The sequence below is a fragment of the Podarcis liolepis genome (assembly GCF_965112155.1).
Source record: "Podarcis liolepis genome assembly, chromosome: 2".
Taxonomy (NCBI): Eukaryota; Metazoa; Chordata; class Lepidosauria; order Squamata; family Lacertidae; genus Podarcis; species Podarcis liolepis.
In genome coordinates, this window is record NC_139555.1 from 105,626,632 (window position 1) to 105,648,597 (window position 21,966).

General features: G+C 48.9%; 2 protein-coding genes across 8 annotated transcripts in view; both read right to left on the reverse strand.

The window, feature by feature from the left end:
* Positions 1-95: 95 nt before the first annotated feature.
* On the reverse strand, positions 96-17,750 carry OGG1 (8-oxoguanine DNA glycosylase). Its single transcript, XM_083492953.1, has 7 exons — positions 17,445-17,750; positions 13,643-14,016; positions 10,121-10,300; positions 8,109-8,290; positions 6,327-6,474; positions 4,293-4,342; positions 96-2,207 (listed from the first exon to the last, which is right to left on the reverse strand). Exons 1-7 carry the CDS (start codon positions 17,693-17,695, stop codon positions 2,100-2,102), a joined length of 1,293 nt encoding a protein of 430 aa, XP_083349079.1. The 5' UTR covers positions 17,696-17,750; the 3' UTR covers positions 96-2,099.
* Positions 17,751-19,682: 1,932 nt separating this feature from the next.
* The window catches only part of BRPF1 (bromodomain and PHD finger containing 1), a 41,723-nt gene continuing 39,439 nt past the window's right edge, over positions 19,683-21,966 (reverse strand). For all 7 annotated transcript variants that reach the window (XM_083491141.1, XM_083491140.1, XM_083491139.1 and 4 more), the window contains 2 exons: positions 20,755-20,909; positions 19,683-20,555 (listed from right to left, as the gene is read on the reverse strand). In XM_083491141.1, coding sequence (XP_083347267.1) covers positions 20,372-20,555; positions 20,755-20,909 — 339 coding nt within the window. In that variant the 3' untranslated portion in view covers positions 19,683-20,371. The remainder of the gene's footprint in view (positions 20,556-20,754; positions 20,910-21,966) is intronic.

Here is a 21,966-nt window from a genome sequence, read left to right on the forward strand (position 1 = left end):
GGTGCCCCCTCACCCAGCAACCAACCGAGGGAGGGCACTGCACACACCCAGCGGTCTCTAGATCTGTTTCTGAAAGTGAAAGAAGGCTAGGAGAGTTTTAGGAGGACACAACTTGTTTATTGTTATCGTTACAGCACCTCGAAGTTAGCTAAGCACTTTATAAAAGGGTAGAAATAAATAGGTCTCTGCCCAAAGCAGCTTACAATCTAGAAATAGTCAAGACGAAAAAGGCAGGGGTTGGTATAGGGAACGGTAGGTCAAATCGCTGGATGATTAAAAAAAACCAAAACAGCCAGCTTTTCAAATCCTATGGATTTTGATGGGGAAGAAACAAGCACGCTTAAGTCTCTCCCAGTGAAATCAGCGGGATTTTAAAGGGCTTAGCTCTGACCATAGCGCATTCTCATGGTACAGGTTACAAAATATAATTTTAAACTCCACTATAGAAATGGAGGATGTTTTACCAAAACAAACAAACAAAAATTGAGGGAAAAGGACACTTAAGAAAGAAAGACAAAGATGTTAAAAAAGATAACATATTGAGCTGCGGTGAATGTATTCAGGAAGAACATTCCATATTAGTGGAAGGAAGAGAAAAGGGATAATAATATTTAATACAACAAGAGGTTTTAGGTTCGAGCAGAAAAAAAATGAGGTGAATTAAAAGCCCAGACTAGAATAAAGGAAGAAAACTCAACTTGGGCCTGTTAAATAAACAAGACGAACATTCCTTCAGATGGAGACTATGTTGATGCAAAAGCCAGAAGGGTGAATGTGTTGGTAGATGTTTATGGATGCATATAGGTTGGGAGGGGGAAGACGGCCTGCTTTTCAAGGCCAGAAGGTACTTCTTCAGTGGTTGGAATGGAGAATATAATATGAAGCCAGAAGGGAGGCAAGAGGGGAGCTTCTTGGGCTGGGCTTCAGCCCAAATGGCAGCCATTTTTAGTGTCTGGAATACCAGCAAACAACCTGGTGTTCTCCGCTATCCCCACCTTGACAGCGGGTGGCTAGTCCTCTCCCTAGAAAGCTGATCACCAGCAAAACACAATAACCCCAGTTCAACTAAAACTGGTCCCGATGAGCCACACAATTGTATGCCTCTACTCAGAAGTAAATCCCATTGGTTTCAGTGGGGCTTACTCCTGGGTAAGCATGCCTGCAATTTCAGCCTTGGTCCCTCTGAAAGCAAGGGGACTTGAGTTCATTACAAACTTGTTCCTCAGGCCCAGCAGAGTGAAAGTGTATTTTGCTGCACAAACTGATGTCCGGCAAACAGTGGGAATTCCTTAATCCAACCAGCGGCGAGGGTTTTGCCGTCGCAGGGCACATGCACAAAGACACCGTTGTATGTATGTATATACAAACATGTACATTTACAAGTTACGTACAAAATGAGAGCGCCGTGGAGTTAAAAGCGTGATCTCTGCTCCCTTGCGCGCGCATACACACGACTTAAAATCTTCTCATTTCAAAGGACACTCTAGCCTAACTTTTAAACCACACCTAGATTAAAGTTTAATAGGACCCACCGAAATTGCTAAGCATGGTGGGATCTGGGAAAACCGCCACCAGCTAACTCCCCACCCAATGTCAACAAGATCACAGATATCGATGAGACTCCAGCCCTCAGCAACTGGCCTTCAAGTCTACCTGTCACACATCCATTATGTGTAGAAATACTTTTTGAAGTGAGGTAACTCCTAGGTCTAGGTCTATAGAACCAAGACTCTGGTTCTGATAAGGAGGGCCTCTGAATTGGCCTGAACTGAGAAACTGGCCTACGCCACACTTAATACTGTACCCCAAAGCAAATGACCAAAGCCACAGGAACAAAACAAAACAAAAAAAGAGGATTCTATTCTATAATACATTGCGGTTACACATCAAGCTTACAACCACCACAGGAGACCCCTGGTAGAAAAAGACAACAGCAGTTTAACTAAGAGGAGAGCTCCACAGCACACCAGCCTGCCTCTCTCTGACAGCCCCTGTTCTTTCTCGGTGTGGATGTTCCTGTGCCTCTCCAGACCTGTAGAGGAAATGGTTTTTCTTACTTGCCCAAGCCAGGCACACAAAACAGGAGGCTGTGGGAGAGGTTACGACGTCAAGGTGGGAAGGGTGCTCCTGGCAACTTTGACACAGCGGTGCTTGGCATCCGGATCGGAAGATTCCTGGTACTTTCGTAGATCGGCGCAAAAAAGAACCTGGTGAAGGAGGGCAGAGAGTCAGAATTGTGCGCGGGGGGCGGGGGACAAATGTTTACGAAAGGTGGTTTGGAAATAGGACCCCTAGTGAGGAGGAAGCAGGTTTCTGTGTGAGCCAGGTAAGAGTTTTGCCAGCTGTGTCAGAAGAAGCAAATGTCAACTACCCGTATTTTTCACTCTATAAGACGCACCAGACCACAAGACGCACTAGTTTTTGGAGGAGGAAAACAAGGAAAAAATATATTCTGAATCTCAGAAGCCAGAACAGCAAGAAGTATCGCTGCACAGTGAAAGCAGCAATCCCTCTTGCTGTTCTGGCTTCTGGGATAGCTGCACAGCCTGCATTCGCTCCATAAGACGCACACACATTTCCCCTTACTTTTTAGGAGGGAAAAAGTGCGTCTTATAAAGCAAAAAATCTGGTATACACAAATTGGCAATTTTACACTGAGGCCAAGACAAAACAAAAACAGGCCTAGAGGCAAAAAGGCGGTATGCACAAATGCACCATTCAGACCAGTTTAAAACAGGGCAGGTAAGCATACCTCAGATTAGCATTTACTGTATTATTTTGTCTGTATATACAGACTGAAGGAAGAAACTTCTTCATACACCATGTTGATTAATTTGGAGAACATACTGCCACAAAACCAAGGGATGGTCACCTGAGTCAGAAGGCTTGAAAAGGGAAACAGGTAATTTGGGATGGTGGGTCTATTGTTCCTTCTAATGGCCAATTCAAGCAAGGTGTTCTGATTGCTATGGATGGCGAACCGTTCCACTCGGAAACAATAGGGAGGTCCACTGCAGGCTCCAGAGAATCCTTGGACTTGCAGAGGCACACAGGAAAAAGAGACAGCCACCACATCTCTCCCGCACTCATGGATAAAAGGGGGAAGACAACTTTGCATCCAAAGTAGAAAGTGAAAGGAGGAGGTGAGGAAAGCGAGGAATAGAGGAGGCAGAGAAGAGTCGGGAAGAAGGTGACATGCGGGGAGAGGAACCTGGAACAGCAAAAACATGGGACAAAAACTTGCTGGTCCCAGTTGTCAATGGCTGTTCTCCACGTTGGCTAATATTCAGAGGAAGTATTCCACAAAAATACCGATGACTGGGGAGCAGTGGCGGAGCTTCGCGCTCCGGCACCGGGGGGGGGGGGGGAGAGCAGGAAGGGAAGGGGCTGGCGCACATCCTAGGGGTGTGGCACGCCTAGGGGTGTGGCACGGGATCGCGCTGCCGGGAGCGGTGTGTTCCCCCCGCACCCCTCTTCCTCCGCCAGTGCTGGGGAGGAGTGGGGAGAGCTACCGCCTCCAAGCCCTGCTTGCGAGCTTCCTGGGAGTACCTGGCTGGTCATTACAGGAAGGAAGATGCTAAACCAGGTGGACTTTGGGTCTGGTCCAGCAGGTCTCTTCTTACGTTTTAACATAGCCCAGAACAGGGGTCCCCAAACTAAGGCCCGAGGGACTTGTTTATCCGGCCTGCGGCAACCCTCACCACCCGCACTTACCGGCACTGCGCGGCTGCCTACTACTGGGTTGGAGGAGCACCGGAAATAGCTTCTGCGCATGTGCAAGCGTTATTTGCGCATGTGCAAGCGTTATTTCCGGTGCACATCTGGGTCGGAGGAGGCCCGTTCACATGTGCACAGGCTCTTTCTGGTGCTCCTCCGACCCGGAAATGCGCCGGAAATAGCACATGCACACGCATATGGGCATGCACTCCCCCGCCCTCCGGCCTGCCATGTGATCGGCACTGGAGACACCTGCCCGAGGCGCGATAAGTTTGCTGACCCCTGGCCTAGATGAAGTAAATATTCCCCTACAAGTCGCTGTGGCAAGAAAAGCTGGATCAGATTTATTTAACTGCTTCTGCTTCTGAGATGATCCCCAGACACTGACCATTCACTCAGATGCCCTTAAAAAAAAATATCAATGAAAGCTAAGATTCTTACAATTCTGAATTACTTTACCCTCAAGCCGATTCCTGCAGCTGGACGATCTAGCTGTTCTTGTGTGCTCCCTTCTCACGCATGGCCTTGAACATAGCCGCAGAAAAAAAAAGAGGATTTTCCACTCATTTACTCACCGCTTGTGCCCATCCAGCATATGGTCCCCACAGGCTCCGGAAGAAGTTCCCTGAAGGCAGAGCAGTCAAGAGGGCAGCCTTAGTGAGTTGGAAGGCAACAAGCTGCCTTGACAAGGGAGTAGATTAACACAACCAGTTCTTCAAAGGAAGCGCCCTTATACCAAGCAAGACCCATTGGATGGATGGTGGCTAATGGATTGAGGTTGAATCCTGACAAGAAAGAAGTACTGTTTTGGGGGGACAGGGTGTGGGCAGGTATGCAGGACTCCCTGGTCCTGAATGGGGTAACTGTGCCCCTGAAGGACCAGGTGTGCAGCCTGGGAGTCATTTTGGACTCACAGCTGTCCATGAAGGCACAGGGTAATTCTGTGTCCAGGGCAGCTGTTTACCAGCTCCATCTGGTACGCAGGCTGAGACCCTACCTGCCCGCGGACTGCCTTGCCAGAGTGGTGCATGCTCTGGTTATCTCTCACTTGGACTACTGCAATGCGCTCTACATGGGGCTACCTTTGAAGGTGACCTGGAAACTACAACTAATCCAGAATGACGCAGCTAGACTGGTGACTGGGAGCGGCTGCTGAGACCATATAACACCGGTCCTGAGAGATCTGCATTGGCTCCCAGTACGTTTCCAAGCACAATTCAAAGTGTTGGTGTTGACCCTAAATGGCTTTGACCTAGTATACCTGAAGGAGCGTCTCCACCCGCCATCGTTCTGCCCAGATACTGAGGTCAAGCGCTGAGGGCCTTCTGGTGTTTCCATCACTGTGAGAAGCAAAGCTACAGGGAACCAGGCAGAGGGCCTTCTTGGTAGTGGCGCCCGGCCCTGTGGAACACCCTCCCATCAGATGCCAAAGAGATAAACAACTACCTGACATTTAGAAGACATCCTTTTTCAGGGAAGTTTTTAATGTGTGACATTTTAATGTATTTTTGATCTTTCTTGGAAGCCGCCCAGAGTGGCTGGGGAAACCCAGCCAGATGGGCAGGGTACAAATAATAAATTATTATTATCTAGCTGTGTACTGTCTGCCCTGCCTCTCCAGGATTGGACAAAACATGGGACTTTCTGCACTCAAAGCAGGTGTTTTACCGCCAAAACATGGTGATATCTCTTCCTTGGCTCGCATTGGCCAGAATGCTTCTTATCTACACGGATGTTTCCACCCCCATTCTGGAGATTAGAGCCCTAATCTCTTTATATTTAGGAGAGGAGTTCCCTGACAAACCATAGTGAGCACTTGCAGCAATTGGCAATGATTGGTTCCAACTTGTTCCATAGCTGAAAGGGCTCTGCTGCCCCCTGCTTTTTGGGAGGAAGGTGAGAGTGAGTTTGAGAAGTTGCAACTGAGCAGCCACAGTTGAGTGGCATCTCAGCAAACCATTAACCCCTCTATTTGATGAAGCCTCTGCAAGCCTCTGGGCCGCGAGCAAGCGAATTGTGTATTTTCTGCCGCTTTTCTGAAGCAGTGGGCATTGCTGCCCACTTTGTCATCGTCACCTTGTTTTAAAGTTATGCCAGCAGTATACAGCAGCGAGCAGTGAGACCTAAAGGTAAAGGTAAAGGACCCCTGGACAGTTAAGTCCAGTCAAAGGCGACTATGGGGTTATGGCGCGCATCTCGCTTTTCAGGCCAAGGGAGCTGGCGTTTGTCCACAGACAGTTTTCTGGGTCATGGGGCCAGCAGGACTAAACCACTTCTGGCGAAATGAGACACCGTGACGGAAGCCAGAGCGCACGGAAACTCCGTTTACCTTCCCGCCGCAGCGGTACCTACTTATCTACATGCACTGGTGTGCTTTCGAACTGCTAGGTTGGCAGGAGCTGGGACAGAGCAACGGGAGCTCACCCCGTCACAAGGATTCGAACCGCCGACCTTCCGATCAGCAAGCCCAAGAGGGTCAGTGGTTTAGACCACAGCGCCACCCGCTGTAGCAAGGGTCCCAATGTGGAATGCAAGTCTGAGGTTGCATTCTGAACCGAAATCCAGGAAGGGTTCACAAGAGGCAGGCACCTGACCCCACTGGCCCTCACCGATCTCTCGGTGCACCCGCTCGGTCACACTGCGGGCCCCCATGCCAAGCTCTTGGCCGTAGTAGCGCTTGGCAACCTGCCATATATGGGTGTCCACCGGCACGGCCTCCGCCTTGTCCAGAGACATGAGACACACGCAGTCGGCCACCTGCAAAGGGAAGCGAAGAAAATTGCATCACGATAGCGGCCCTTGTTTGCCATTGCTGGAGGACACACAGCTACAAACAGGCAGCCGTGTGTCAAAGTTCAAACAGTCCCCTGCCCTACCACACTAAAGCCCTTGTGCCATATTTATGTATTCATTCGTTCACTCCCTTCAAAATGCTTTTAGCTGCCTTTTAGGCTCAAACCGCCCAAGGTGTTCCCCAGCGGATAAATTCACAACGTGTCATTCGTAATAAATTGAAAACCACGTCACAACATTAGCACACAGCAAGAACCAGCAGTAATAAGTGGGGTAGGAGAGCTTGAAAATAATACCAATATATTTCACAGCTGGCAACCAATGCCAAAATATACCTCAGTACGACTCCCTCAAATATGACCATAAAACCTTAATTCTCTTTTTTAAAAAATAAATATTTATTAAGATTTTTACAATATTACAAAATGAAAAAGAAAAAGGAAAAAATACAAAGTAAAAATAGTTAAAAACAATTCAAACTTTTCATCACTTATCTTTCATTTACTTGTTTCCCGGACCTCCTCATACCTCCCCTTTTTGTATTCCAGTTCAATTTATTAGTTCAGCAATTCCTTTCCCTCCTTATTTTATCCTGATCTTTAATTCTCCTTAATTCTCTTCCCCTTTAATCAGCGAAATGAGGCATCCTTAAGGACTATCATTTTAATACATCAGTACAAGAATGAGAAGCAAATTTCAAATACATTAATATTCAACTCTGGGAGGCTTAGTTTGGTCAGAATCCAGTATATCTGAAGGAGCGTCTCTGAGGTCCTGTGCCATGGGCCTTCTGGTGGTTCCCTCACTGCGAGAAGTTACAGGGAACCAGGCAGAGGGCCTTCTGGGTAGTGGCGCCTTCCCTGTGGAACACCCTCCCACCAGATGTCAAAAAGAACAACAACTACCAGACTTTTAGAAGACATCTGAAGGCAGCCCTGTTTAGGGAAGCTTTTAATGTTTGATGCATTACTGTATTTTAATATTTTGTTGGAAGCTACCCAGAGTGGCTGGGGAAGCCCAGCCAGATGGGAAGGTATGTATGTATGTATGTATGTATGTATGTATGTATGTATAAACAAACAAACAAACATTTCCAGAATTAACGCTAAATACTGTACATTACTTCTGGTAAATGAGCCACCATAGCTGCTAGAGGGCTGTGAAAATTTGCATCCTGGGCTTTTTAGACTCGTCTACCCATGTATTATATGAAACCAAAGGGGCACATTGGTTGCCAGATGTGTAGCTCCCCTCCTCCACCAGTTCTCCTACCCTACTATAACACAAATCAGGAACAGCATTCGGAAAGAACAATAAAATAAAATACAACTATTGTTAACATTATCAACACCATCTTCAAACTTGTTAGTTTCCAATTGACTCCAACTGACTTACAACGCACTGAAAACATAAAAATACAATACGCCATAAAAGCAGAATGAAACAAGCCACAGGAATCTTTGATAGCACGCTTAGTAACTAAACAACATCATATTGCATGGGAAACCCCAAGTCTTTACCTGGCACCCAAAAGATGTTAACGGAGGCGATAGGTGGACAATAATAACAGAGGGATAAGGTGCCTAATTTGTACTCACCTTGGCTCCCACTCCAGGCAGCGTACACAAGGCGTGTCGAGCCTGTTCATAAGGAACGGCTCTCAACTGCTGCAGGCCGGCAGCCCCACCAAGCGTCTTCAGAACAGCGCGGGCACTCTCGCTAACAAACCTCGCCCGATATCCGAAACCAAGGTCCCGCAGCCGGGCTTCTGTGTCTGCTCCTGCAACAGGACACCCAAAGAAGGATGGCAGCCTTTTGAAGAAACGCTACGGTCGTCTAGAGAAAGACGCATGCCCGGCAGCCATTATTATTTCCTAAAAGAAATGGCTAACACAACATTGGTCAATTAACCAGTCCTCTAAAATAAAAGATGAGCACACAGCTTACAGGTCGGCTACAATGCCACTGTAACACGCACGCTCCACATCCCAGAAACAAATACAGTGGTACCTCGGGTTAAGTACTTAATTCGTTCCGGAGGTCCGTACTTAACCTGAAACTGTTCTTAACCTGAAGCATCACTTTAGCTAACGGGGCCTCCTGCTGCTGCCGCGCTGCCAGAGCACGATTTCTGTTCTCATCCTGAAGCAAAGTTCTTAACCCGAGGTACTATTTCTGGGTTAGTGGAGTCCGTAACCTGAAGCGTATGTAACCTGAAGCGTATGTAATCTGAAGCGTATGTAATCCCTTGTATCTTTGGAACCTATTTATCGACACCATAATGACTGATGAACCAACGTATGCTTGAGGAAAACAATAAGTTTATTTATTTACATATATACTACATAGTTCTGCAACCTTAATTATATATTTTTGTTATTTTGTTATTGTTGTTTTCCTGTTTTTTAATTCTTTTAATGTATGTTTTTCTTTTTCTTTTTCTCTTCTCTTCTCTTTCTTTTTTACTTTAACTCACTGTAATACTCTCAATAGAACGCAAATAAAGATAATTAATTCTGTGTATCCATCTGGAATTTGTTATAGGCTATCCTTTCCTAACCCTCAGGAGATTTATCCTCCTTAAATCAACATTAAGGCAAAAAAGGCAAAGGACCCCTGGACGGTTATGTCAAGTCAAAGGGGACTAGGGGTGTGGTGCTTGCCTTGCTTTTCAGGCCAACGGAGCCAGCATTTGTCTGCAGACAGCTTTCCGGGTCATGTGGCCAGCAGGACTAAACCGCGTCTGGCGCAACGGAACATTGTGATGGAAGCCAGAGCGCACAGAAATGCCATTTACCTTCCTGCTGCAGCAGTACCTGTTTATCTACTTCCATTGGCGTGCTTTCGAACTGCTTGGTTGGCAGGAGATGAGACAGAGCAACGGGAGCTCACCCCGTCGCGAGGATTCAAATTGCTGACCTTCCGATCGGCAAGCCCAAAAGGCTCAGCGGTTTAGGCCACAGCGCCACCCGCTCCCTTTTCAGTCTCTCAAAAGAATGTCAGCCAATCCTCCACAGAAGGCCCCTTTGGATAATTCCACACATTAAGGTAAAGGGACCCCTGACCATTAGGTCCAGTCGTGGACGACTCTGGGGTTGCGGCGCTCATCTCGCTTTATTGGCCGAGGGAGCCGGCGTACAGCTTCCGGGTCATGTGGCCAGCATGACTAAGCCGCTTCTGGCGAACCAGAGCAGCGCACGGAAACGCCGTTTACCATCCCACCGGAGCGGTACCTATTTATCTACTTGCACTTTGACGTGCTTTCGAACTGCTAGGTTGGCAGGAGCAGGGACCAAGCAACAGGAGCTCACCCCGTCGCGGGGATTCGAACCGCTGACCTTCTGATCGGCAAGTCCTAGGCTCTGTGGTTTAACCCACCCGCGTCCTAATTCCACACATCTCAGTTTCTGCAGCAGTCAATAAATTTGCCGCCTTTCATTGTTCCAGATACTCAAGAAGCAGCACCAACAAAGGGAACCAGGTAAAAGCTACTTGAGGCAAAGATTTCATAGCATTTCACCATATTCCATGCTCAGTTGTTAAGGGACAGCAGCCGCCACGCAGTTTGAGTCCAGATTCCTCTTGGGTCACCCGTGAAGAGCATCCTTACCTGCCATTGCCTGCAGTGAGGGGAATGCGTGGTACGTCTTGGTGTCCAGCTGACAGAGGCGGCGCCCAAAGACCTGGCACAGATGCTGGATCATGTTGGTGATGCGCGACAAGTGGTTGTTGGAGGTGCAGATGAAGGAGAAGAGGCATTCTACGGGGTCCTGTCGCAGCACCCGCACCCCTGAGAAGATAAGAGGGTGAGAGGGAGGCAACGTCATATTTACAGGACCGTCTCTCCTGGTATAACATTAATAATAATAATTTTTATTTATACCCCGTCCTCCCCGGCTAGAGCCGGGCTCAGGGCGGCTAACACCAATAAAATAAAATCACAGTAAAAAAACCCCCAATTTTAAAAGATCATAAGGGGAGGAAAACATAAGGGTCAGACTGAGTCCAAACCAAAGGCCTGGCGGAACAGCTCTGCCTTGCAGGCCCTGCGGAAAGATGTCAAGTCCCACAGGGCCCTGGTCTCTTGTGACAGAGTGTTCCACCATGTCAGGGCCAGTACTGAAAAGGCCCTGGCCCTAGTTGAGACCAATTTAACCACCTTGCGACTTGGGACCTCCAAGGTGTTGTCATTTGTGGACCTTAAGGTCTTCCACGGGGCATACCAGGAGAGGCGGTAGGTATGTGGGTTCTAGGCTGCATAGGGCTTTAAAGGTCAAAACCAGCACCTTAAACCTGACCCTGTACTCCACCGGGAGCCAGTGCAGTTGGTAAAGCACTGGATGAATGTGATCCCTCAGCAAGGACCCTGTAAGGAGCCTCGCCGCGGCATTCTGCAGTATGCCCCACAGAGGACCTTAAGGTCCATGAATAATCATAGTTTAGAGGTCCCGGGCCCTAAGGAAGTCAGACTATCCTCCACCAGGGCCAGGGCCTTTTCAGTGATGGCTCCGACCTGGTGGAATGCTCTGTCCCATGAGACCAGGGCCCTGCAGGATTTAACTTCCTTCCGCAGGGCCTGTAAGACAGAGCTATTCCACCTGGCTTTCAATTTGAACTTAGCCTGTTCTTTTATTCCCCTTCCTTCCCTCCCCCTCCCCTTTTTATGAAGATTACCCGCTCTGGGATCCCACAGCTAATTCTCCCCTGGTCTCCTCACTGGCCCAAATAGGACTAATTTAGCCAGCTAGCCCTGGTGATCATCTAATGCAGTGTTTCCCAACCTTTTTTGGGCAAAGGCACACTTGTTTGATGAAAAAAATCTCGAGGCACACCACCATTACAGCCCCGTGACGTCAGCGCGCAGCGTCACGCCGGGAGGGACGCACAAAAGTGAAAGTTTCAATTTTTTCCCCTCCCCCTTGCTGGGGAACCTCCAAGCTTTGGGGGTGGGGGGGGAGGAGGCAGCAAAGCGAGGGACTGAGGGACAGCGGCAGCTGAGGCGGCGGCGGCTGTTGTGGTGGTGGCGGCGATAGCTGGTGGAGGAGGGGGCGGCGGCGGGGCCGAGGTGGCCGGCGGCGGCGGGGGAGGCGGCGGCGGGTGGAGCAGGAGGGCGGCCGAGGCCGGTGAGGGAGTAGGGTTGCCCGGGGCTTGAGGAGCCGTTGCCGGGAGTTGCTGCTGCTGTTGTTGCTGCTGCTGCCCGGACATGCCAGCCTCCTCCTCGTCCGCTGTCTCGCGCTCCTCCCTTTTGCGCGCGCTGCCCCGCCGCCGCCCCATCGGCCGGGTCCTGTCAGCTGATCCTGTGTTATTTCCTGTGTGTGTGTGTGAGGGGAGAATGGAGAGAGAAACCTCGGCACCACCACTGCGGAGCCGCCCCCGGCTCGACGCGGATCCTCGCCGCCGCCGCCCCGCCTCTCGTCGCCCGACTCGCCCGCCTCCCTCCCACGGCACACCAGCCAACGTCTCGCGGCACACTAGTGTGCCGCGGAACACCGGTTGGGAAACACTGATCTAATGTTTATTGGATGGATTTTCCCCCTAAATTGATTTTTGAATTCTGAAATTATTATTCACGTTTTATACTGTATTTTATGCTGGTTTTTGTTGCATCAATTTAGTGTTTTAAATTTGTTGTTAGCCGCCCTGAGCCCAGTTTTCTGAACCGGGAAGGGCGGGATAGAAATAATTTTTTTAAAATTATTATTATTATAACAAACACCCACCTAACTGATAGAGCTTGAAACACACACACACACACACACAAACACAAACACACACACACACACTTTTCAAATAAGCTGAAAAGGGTGTCCCCAGACTGATGGCTCTCGGTGGCTAAGGGCTGTATGCACTCAACAACCCTGTCAAATTCATTATCAGGTACAGTGTGTTTTAAACCCCCCCAACCCCCCCCCCAAGTTTCTAGTCCCTGAGGCAGCAAACTAGGGTTGAAGACATGTAGGCAACAAATAGTGAAATACAAGAGGCATATACCTTGCGGAGAGGGAAAATGAGGCCAAGTAGGCTTGTGGTTTGTTGGCCTGAAACGGGAATCCAGGACCTCCTCCCAATCTTCCATTAAAAGCAGAAGACTCTCAAATTAGCAAACTGAGCAAATGTACCTAGTTGGCATTATTTATACAAGTAATGCGATGTAACTTTTTTTTTTTTTTTGCTGCTGGACAGAGGTGACTTTGCAGCAGATTTCTGGACTTTTCAAATGCAGCAGTAGAAAGCCGTCGTGGCAAACACTAGGGCTACATAACACTGGTCCTGAGAGATCTGCATTGGCTCCCAGTACGTTTCCAGGCACAATTCAAAGTGTTGGTGCTGACCTTTAAAGCCCTAAACGGCTTCGGTCTAGTATATCTGAAGGAGCGTCTCCACCCCCATCGTTCAGCCCGGACACTGAGGTCCAGTGCCGAGGGCCTTCTGGCGGTTCCCTCACTGCAAGAAGCCAAGTTACTGGGAACCAGGCAGATGGCCTTCTCGCTAGTGGCGCCCACCCTGTGGAACACCCTCCCTTCAGATGTGAAGGAAATAAGCAGCTATCTTATCTTTAAAAGACATCTGAAGGCAGCCCTATTTAGGGAAATTTTTAATATTTAATGCTGTATTGTTTTTAACACTCGATTGGGAGCCACCCAGAGTGGCTGGGGAAACTCAGCCAGATGGGCGGGGTATAAATTATTATTATTATTATTATTATTATTATTATTATTATTATTATTATTATTACATATGGCGATCAGAACAATAGATCCCCTCTTTAACATTGCTTGTCTGCATGTATCCAAAGACCTTGCTGCAGCTGGAAGGACAAGACATGTTATTCCCTTAAAATAAGAAGGGGGAAATGAAGCTAAAATGACTGGGAGTCCAAGTCTCACACCTGCTTCTGTGTGAAAATGTGTGCATTTGGTATCGTGCGATGCAGTCCTGACGTAGCTCTATTAGTCCCAGGTAAAGGAAACAGCAAAAAGACCAAGGCGACCTGCCTCCATCTCCTGAGATGTGCTGGTGAACTAACTGGGAAAACTGCACCCTCTCATCTCTCTCTTCCATCATATTAGTTATCCTTCCCTGGTGCCATCACAGTTAATCGAGTTGCAATGCCACCCTGAACCTCACCTACCTGGGAACTTGATGGCCACTTCTCGGAAGTGAGAGTCCACATAGGACCAGCCCTGGTACAATGCAGACAAGTTGACGTGCAGCTGGAAATAATCCTGGAGGATCTGTGAGGGAGTCAGCCCATCCGTCCCCCGGACCAGCTCTCCTGACAAATGGCCGCCCGGGCGCTCACTGGTACCAGCGCGGATGGCTTCGGGCTGTGCCTGCTTCCTGCCTTTCTTCAGCGGTGGCTCAGAGAAGCTGTCTTCTTCTCTGCTGCCATCCTCCTTCTCCTCTTCATGAAGCGTGTACCAGAGCTGTTCTTCTGACTGGGTGAGGGTCCAGACACGGCCTGCCAACACACCAGTCCAGTAGCCAGGGCTGGTTTCGGACCACCTGAGAGGAACGCAAGGCTAATTAGCAGCAGGGACAGACCGACTGCAGTTTGGAGAAGCTAACCTAGGCCTTCCTCCGCCTTTCCCTTTATGCTCCAGAAAGTGGCAAGACCTTGGAGTCACAAGGCCCGTCACCACCTCACAGCCACAGCTATGCTACACTATCCTACAGTACACTTCCACCAACTACAGTGGTACCTCAGGTTAAGAACTTAATTCGTTCTGGAGGTCCGTTCTTAACCTGAAAATGTTCTTAACCTGAAGCACCACTTTAGCTAATGGGGCCTCCTGCTGCCGCCGCACTGCTGCCGTGCGATTTCTGTTCTCATCCTGAGCAAAGTTCTTAACCCGAGGTACTATTTCTGGGCTAGCGGAGTCTGTAACCTGAAGCGTATGTAACCTGAAGCATCTGTAACCCGAGGTACCACTGTACACGACACCTTGTTTCACACACACGCTCTTCTGACATCAAATGCGTCCCCCCCAAACTGCAAAAAACTGGCTCCCTTATTAACTTTCTATTCAGCACTGTATCCTCCCAGTTCTGTAGCAGCCCAAAGGGATAAAAACATCCTAGATCGGTGATGCTCTGGAGTCCTGTGATCCTTCACAAAGGAATCCAAAGAACTGAGAAAGATTTGCTTATTCTACTTTATGAAGTTGTGTATTTGATTAGAAGCAGGATGTCTGCGGTTTTTTAAAAGAACTAAATCAAAACACTATTGATCAATAATGCAGACTTTTGGAAGCTACATACTGAGACCATCTGGCTCTGTAGTGGTAGGCAGTGGCTTCCCACAGTTTCACAAACAGTTCACATAAAAAAATTCCTTCCAGTAGCACCTTAAAGACCAACTAAGTTAGTTCTTGGTATGAGCTTTCGTGTGCATGCACACTTCTTCAGATACACTGAAGAAGTATCTGAAGTAGTATCTTCACCTCCTCACCCCTTGCCTTCTCCTGTAAGACCTATTACAGTCGTTAAGAGTCGTCAACAGGCTCATCTCAGCTATCTGCCTATCTCCCATTCCCACCACCCTTCTGAGTAACACCCCTCCCCACCTTCTCACTATATAGAAGGATCTGGCAACTTCTGTTTCAGTGTATCTGAAGAAGTGTACATGCACACGAAAGCTCATACCAAGAACTAACTTAGTTGGTCTTTAAGGTGCTACTGGAAGGAATTTTTTTATTTTGACTATGGCAGACCAACACGGCTACCTATCTACTACTGAAACAGTTCACAGTTTCCCAGCTCCTACCTGGAGATGCTGGAGGATAAAAACATAACAAGAGGCCAAAGGCCCATCTAGTCCAGCATTCTGTTCACACTGTGGCCAACCAGAAGCACTCTCCCTTCCTGTGGTTTCCACCAACTGGTATTCATAGAATCATCATCATAGAATCATAGACTCATAGAGTTGGAAGAGACCACAAGGGCCATCGAGTCCAACCCCCTGCCAAGCAGGAAACACCATCAGAGCACTCCTGACATATGGTTGTCAAGCCTCTGCTTAAAGACCTCCAAAGTAGGAGACTCCACCACACTCCTTGGCAGCAAATTCCACTGTCAAACAGCTCTTACTGCCAGGAAGTTCTTCCTAATGTTTATTCAAAAGCATTACTGCCCGACAGTGGAGGTAGAACATTTCCACTGTAGCTATTAGCTGCTGATAGTCCTCTCCTCATCCAAGTCATCCAAGTTGGGGGCTGCCACTAACAGCCAGATGTCCACTGGAAGCCCACAACCAGGTCCCTAGCCCATAGCACTGTTCCTACTTGTGATTCCCAACAGCTAGTATTTGGTGACTTATTGCCTTCCGCAGTGGAGGGAGAGCAGAGCCATCATGGCTAGCAAGATTCGAACTTGCAACCTTCCTCAAGCAATGCACGCACTCTGCCACGCAGACAGATATACCCCTCTGACATATCACAGCCAGCATTCGAGATTCACCAGGCACCAGGCACATTTTGCACCTGGCTATCAGCCACTCGCAACCAAGCAAAGGCACTCAGGTACCAGGATGATGCCTGATGTTTCCACCACCTGGAAGTACATGCCTGGGGACAGTGGCGTAGCGTGGGTTGTCAGCACCCGGGGCAAGGCAAGTAATTTGCACCCCCTAACCCATGGATTTGCGCCCCCTAACCCTAACCCCCAGATGTTGCGCCCAGTGCGGCCAGCCCCCCCTGCACCCCCCACGCTACGCCACTGCCTGGGGATTCTTGGATCTTGACGGTTTTCACACACTAGCAACACATCCTGTAGAATTCTATCTGTGCAGTCAGATAGATGAATGTCAGGAAGCAAAAAGTCGTATTGAAAAATACGGCTTTCAAGCCGTCTGGCCCCCAAATGGCAACTAGGCATTCCGTTTCAGCGACTGCAACCCTGGTTTAACCTGGTTTAACCCTGATGCCTAGTTTTTATATACTGTATAGTCGTACCTTGGTTGTTGAACACCTTGGTATTCATACATTTCAGCTCCCAAACGACTGAAAACTGGAAGTGAGTGTTCCGGTTTCTGAACATTTTTTCAGAAGCCAAACATCTGATGCGGCTTCTGCTATTGTTTCTCGCGCACCTGCACAAATGGAAGCCAATCAAATGGACTTCTGGAACACATTCTGTTCGAAAACCAAGGTACGACCATATGAGGTTCTAACGCTGATCACAGCTGCTTTCCGCAGATGGTTGTGGGGAGCAGAAGAGAAGCAGAGTGAAAGCTGCAATCCTAACCTCACCTACCAGAGAGTAAGCCCAACTGAATTCAATAGGACGTACGTCTGAGTAGACACTGTTAGAATCAGGGCTTTTTTTCCCAGGGAGAACTCACAGGAGCTCAGTTCTGGCACCTCTCAGGGGGGCGCCATGGTGAGTTCCAGCACCCTTTTCTAGAAAAAAACAGCCCTGGTTAGAATTGTGCTGTAGCCCGCCAGTCTAAACAAGTGTCCTTTTTTTCAAAGCGGATTCTCTCTCCCGAATTATTAAAAAAAGAGCAGTTGCCATAATAACTAAGCAACCCATCCTTTGCAAGCCCGTGGCCAGAATGCATAGAATTTGCAGGTGATCTTGAGGTTCCGTGCGGGAGACACAATGGTGCTTTGCTGAAAGCGCAATGCAGAGCCATCGGCAAGAGGGCAGAGCTGGCCATATTTATACATATATGGAGGCTTTTTTGTGCCTTTCGGACGCGCAGCTTCATCTCCATCTCCATGCCAACGAGGGTGGGGGGGAACCTGCACTGCACAAGAGCCTTGCAGAAAGAGGAGAGAGAGAGATGGTGGCAACCCGAGAGAGGGGGAGCAGGGAAGGGGGGCAGCGAGAGAGGGGCACCTTGGAGATAATAATACAAGACGGGGACGGGACACCCTTTCTTAGCAAGACTGCCATTCCGCGCTCGGGAGCCGCCAGGGGGCGCAACTAACCGGAAGGTCTGCCCGCCACAGAGCACCAGGTCGAGGCGGAGTTGGGCGCGCGGGCAAGGCAGGGAGCGCCAGGGGGTAGCGCGAGGCAGCGGGGCCGGGCGGGACTCCATGCCGTTCCTCCTTCTGCTGCTGCTGCAGCTGCCGCCGCCTTCGGGGTGGACGCGGGGGTGCTGCTCCTGCCGCCGCCGTTGTTGCAGCTGCAGCCGAGCGCCAGACCAGAGCAGCTCCGAAGAAGCCCGCAAAATCACCATAGAGTTGTTGTTGGTTTCCCTCTCCCCCCCCCCACCGCCCCCTCGCTCTCCGCCGAGTTCGGAGGAGGGATCGCGCAGGGGTAGACGGAGCGCCGGCGCTGCCCGCTCTAGGCCGCTGGGGTATACTCTGTGGCTCAAGTGGGCGGAAGTACTGGCCTGGGAGGCGTCCCTGAGAAGCCCGTTCCTGCGCCTGGGAATTGGGCGGGCGCCGCGAGCTAGGCCTCTCAGGAGAAACGGCCACAAAATGGAAGGGAGGGGAGGTTGCTTGCGCCCCCCCCCCCGCTCAGTTCAACACTATATATCTAATAATATCTATAGACATTACACTCTACCTGTTACACTATATGTGTATTTATTAAATATATTATTAATACACTATTAAATATATGTATATATCTGTAGTTCGAGATAGTACAGTACTTTCTGTATCTTTTATCCATATGGTCACAACATGGGACAGATGATTGGGGAAGTCCTTTCTCTCTGCTTACCCCTTTCAATACATTCTATTAAATTAAAGTCCCGCAGTGGAGACCGTAATAATAATAATATAATAATAATTTGTTATTTATACCTCGCCCATCTGGCTGGGTTTCGCCAGCCACTCTGGGCGACTCACAACACAATATTCAAAACACAATTGCTTTATCACTACCCGAAGGAGTCTCAAAGCGGCTAACATTCTCCTTTCCCTTCCTCCCCCACAACAAACACTCTGTGAGGTGAGTGGGGCTGAGAGACTTCACAGAAGTGTGACTGGCCCAAGGTCACCCAGCAGCTGCATGTGGAGGAGCAGGGACGCGAACCCGGTTCCCCAGATTATGAGTCCACCACTCTTAACCGCTACACCACACTGGCTCTTGATAAAACATCAAACATTAAAAACTGCCCTCAACACTGACTAGGTCAGTAAACAAGCAAACACCTGACTGATTCTAAGCAAGAAATACTTGTAATGGTTTGCCTTTGGGCCGAAATCGAATAAAATTCATATCCCCCACGTGAAAGAGAAGATAGTGTGTTTTGTGCAAATTGGCATTTGCACTTCTTTTCTCTGTAAAATGGAATCAAGGCTGTGGTGCACACCCCGTTGCGAAAGGGGTTTGTGTCCGCGTTCCTGCCACCACCCATGATACAATTATGTACTGAGAAGAACTCTGAAGCATCACTTCGCATCAAGTCTCTTCCACAGGCTTGTTGGTCCCACAGACCAGAATGCAGATCAGGTTGTGAGATGGGGGACAAAGTAGGGAGAAATTATGTTGCTGTTGGGAGTGCTGGAAATGTGGAGATTCAATACCTAAAGCACGCAATGTACAGTGTGCAAGAATTAGTTCAGATGATTGGAAGGCTCTCCATAGAATAAAGTGGGTTTTTTAAAAGTGCTATTTTTTTAAAGGCTGTAGTGACTTTCAGCATCACTATCCCAAAATGTGGCTCAGAGAATGATCTGATGCACTTCTGCTGCTGAATGAATCTAACCAAACCTGGTTCTGTGAACTCCCAGGATGGGAGGCCCCTTGGGAACCATATTTAGCCTGCTTTGAGTCCTCTGGAGTGAGCTGGGTAAGAGCAACATAGGGATTGTTAAAAAAAGGTACCTTATCCATATGTTGTTTCTGGTGGTTGCTTTTTAAAAAGCAAGTGAGGTTACCAAAATCACTTTTTAAAAAGCAAATGAGGTTACCAAAATCACTTTTTAAAAAGCAAATGAGGTTACCAAAATCATATCAGCACTTGGGCACATATTGTTAGTGCTAAATGAACAGAAAATAATGGCAGCAGTGGTGTTTTCATCCTGGCAGCAGAGTTGAATCTGCAGCTACACAACTCCATGCTTTCAGACCAAGAATGGACAAAAGTATAAAAAAGGCAGGAGAACATGAAAAAACACTTTCCCTCATCTCTTCTGGTAACAAGAAAGAAAGAAAGAAAGAAAGAAAGAAAGAAAGAAAGAAAGAAAGAAAGAGAAAACAGACACCGTTGGTTCCAAAAGAGCCATTTTATTTTCTAAGAATTGATAGAGATCTTCTTCCTCCAAAATAAATACAAGTACAAATGCCCACCCGGCTGCAGCAGAAAGAAGAGCCGGGGGCCTACAGGGCAAGGGGGGGTGGGATCAGGCAGAGCCAGGTTCCAAAAAGCTATAGTATCAAAATGTGCGAGTGAGAAGACAGCGGCCCTGCTCTGCAGAGTGTCGGTAGGACTGGGCCGAGGAAAGGATAATGGATCAGGGCAGGTACTATGACGCAGGGAAAGGAGGGGCCGGGGTCTGTGTGTTGGTGAGTGTTTATGGAGCAGCCCAAATAATTTACATTCTCCCACTATTGTACAGTATTTTACACAGGCCCAGGGGACCTCAGGACCCAGACAGTGGGGTATTGTCCTTGGGAGCCGTACAGGCAGCTGGGTGTTGCTCACGCAGCTGGTCAGGGCAATTCCAGGCATGGAAGAAGGAACGGCAGGCTGGCACAAGAGGTAGGCTTGCCCACACGGAGGGCACAGTGCTCTGTGGGTGTGCTCAGCACACTGGAGGGGCCGTTGAGTGCTCTACGCAAGCTCCCGCAGCCTGGCCACCGAGGGCCTGGGCTTCTCGAGGCTGGAGCTCCCCGCTCCCCTCTCCCGTACAGTCCAGCTGCACCGAGCGAGCAGCCTGGGCGGGAGCCCCGGTGAAGGTCAGTCGCTCTCGCTGGAGTCGCTGCTCTGCTCCCCTTGCACCTTGTTGCGGTGCTGCATGGCCCGGTGGTAGGCGATCTGGACAGACTTGCGGATGTTGGACTTGCGCCCCTCCAGCATCTTCTCCTTGTCCAGGTCCTGGTTCACACCCAGGGGCACGAGTTTGGTGCGGGGCAACCACTGCCTGCAAAGGAAACGGAGAGACCCAAACTCACTAGGGGTGCTTGCCTCCCCTGAAAGGAGAGGGCTTCCGCGTTCTCCCAAGTCTCACCCCCCTCATCCTTTCTCGGTATGGGGCAGCTCCACCCCCAACTTTACCCACCAGGTTTCGGTCCAGACATGGCAGCCCCCCATCTCTGCCAACTTCCCTCGTAGGCCCTTACCAGGTACGCTTGTTGTCGAAGAAGAGGACCAGGTAGAGATGCTCCCGGGCTTCCTGAGTCATCTGCTCTCCCAGCTTCAGCACCTCCAAGGGGGGGACGGGGATGGGGACGCCGTGGTGGAACATCCCTTCCCGTGGCATCTTAGGGTCAATGATCTGCCAACAGGGGAAGATCGGACATCAGAGAAGGGAAACTACACAGTTGTTACAATAGATAAATCATTGAGCGTGAACACACACACACACACACCAGACAAGGAAAGGCTGCACTCATATGTAGAGTGCTGGAGTGGGGAAACTCCCAGGTTCAAGCCCCAGTTTAACTGTGAAACTCACCAGCTGGCCTTGTGCAAGTCTGTATAGGTCAGCCTAAGCCACACAGCATGCAAATTGACTGCCCTGAGCTGCTTGGAGGAGATGGAAATGTGACAAGTAAACAGATTGGGCAACTCAGCATTGAGGCTTTAAGGAGGCTTTAATGGCCTTTACCCATTAAACAGCCTGAGTTGTTCACCGCTCGCAATTGCACATGTATGCTGCTGGTGGTCACAGAATTAGGATTCCCCCCAAACCTTTCCTGTCTGCGATTCTTCCTGCCCCTTAAAACAGGTTTCTGTCCTTCATGGGTGTCGAAGAAACATTTCAAAGGCTGTGTCGTGCACAGTAACGTGATGAGACATTAGAGAAGTGCGCAATCTTAGAACTTAAATGTTGCATTTAGAATAAATTACTTAATGCAACAACCATTTAACGTTTCCATTAACACCAGGCTTATGCTAAAAGGTACTGATTAGGCAAGTAGTCCATCTATATCTTTGCTAACAGACTGGTTGTATGGTTGCACAGCTTAGGGTTTAAGGATGTGGAGGCTGAAATCTTGAGTTCAATTTTCAACAAAAAAAGCACTGACAGAAGGTAGTAAGGCAGAAGCTGGGGGACCCTTGCTCATCTAGATGTTGTTGGACTACAACTCCCATCATCCTTGACTATTGGCCATGTCGGCTGGGGCTGATGGGAGTCGGAGTTTTTTCTCTCTCTCTCTCACACACACAAAATTACCCTCTTTTTTCTCCGCAAGAATTAGAAAAGTTCATTAAAAAACAACAACTGAATACTGTGTTTCTGTCGGTTTCTACACTAAGTAGCATTTTCTATTCTGCATAAACTTTCCTGTCTCGCAAGACCTGTCCTTGAACCTTCACTTGGTTCATAA

Coding starts and splice junctions, on each gene's coding strand:
- OGG1 (XM_083492953.1), bottom strand. CDS start 17,695: ATGGTGATTTTGCGGGCTTCTTCGGAGCTGCTCTGGTCTGGCGCTCGG. Junction 10,301..13,642: donor AGTGGCCATCAAGTTCCCAG/GTAGGTGAGGTT, acceptor TTATCTTCTCAG/GGGTGCGGGTGCTGCGACAG. Junction 8,291..10,120: donor CTCACTGCAGGCAATGGCAG/GTAAGGATGCTC, acceptor GTCCTGTTGCAG/GAGCAGACACAGAAGCCCGG.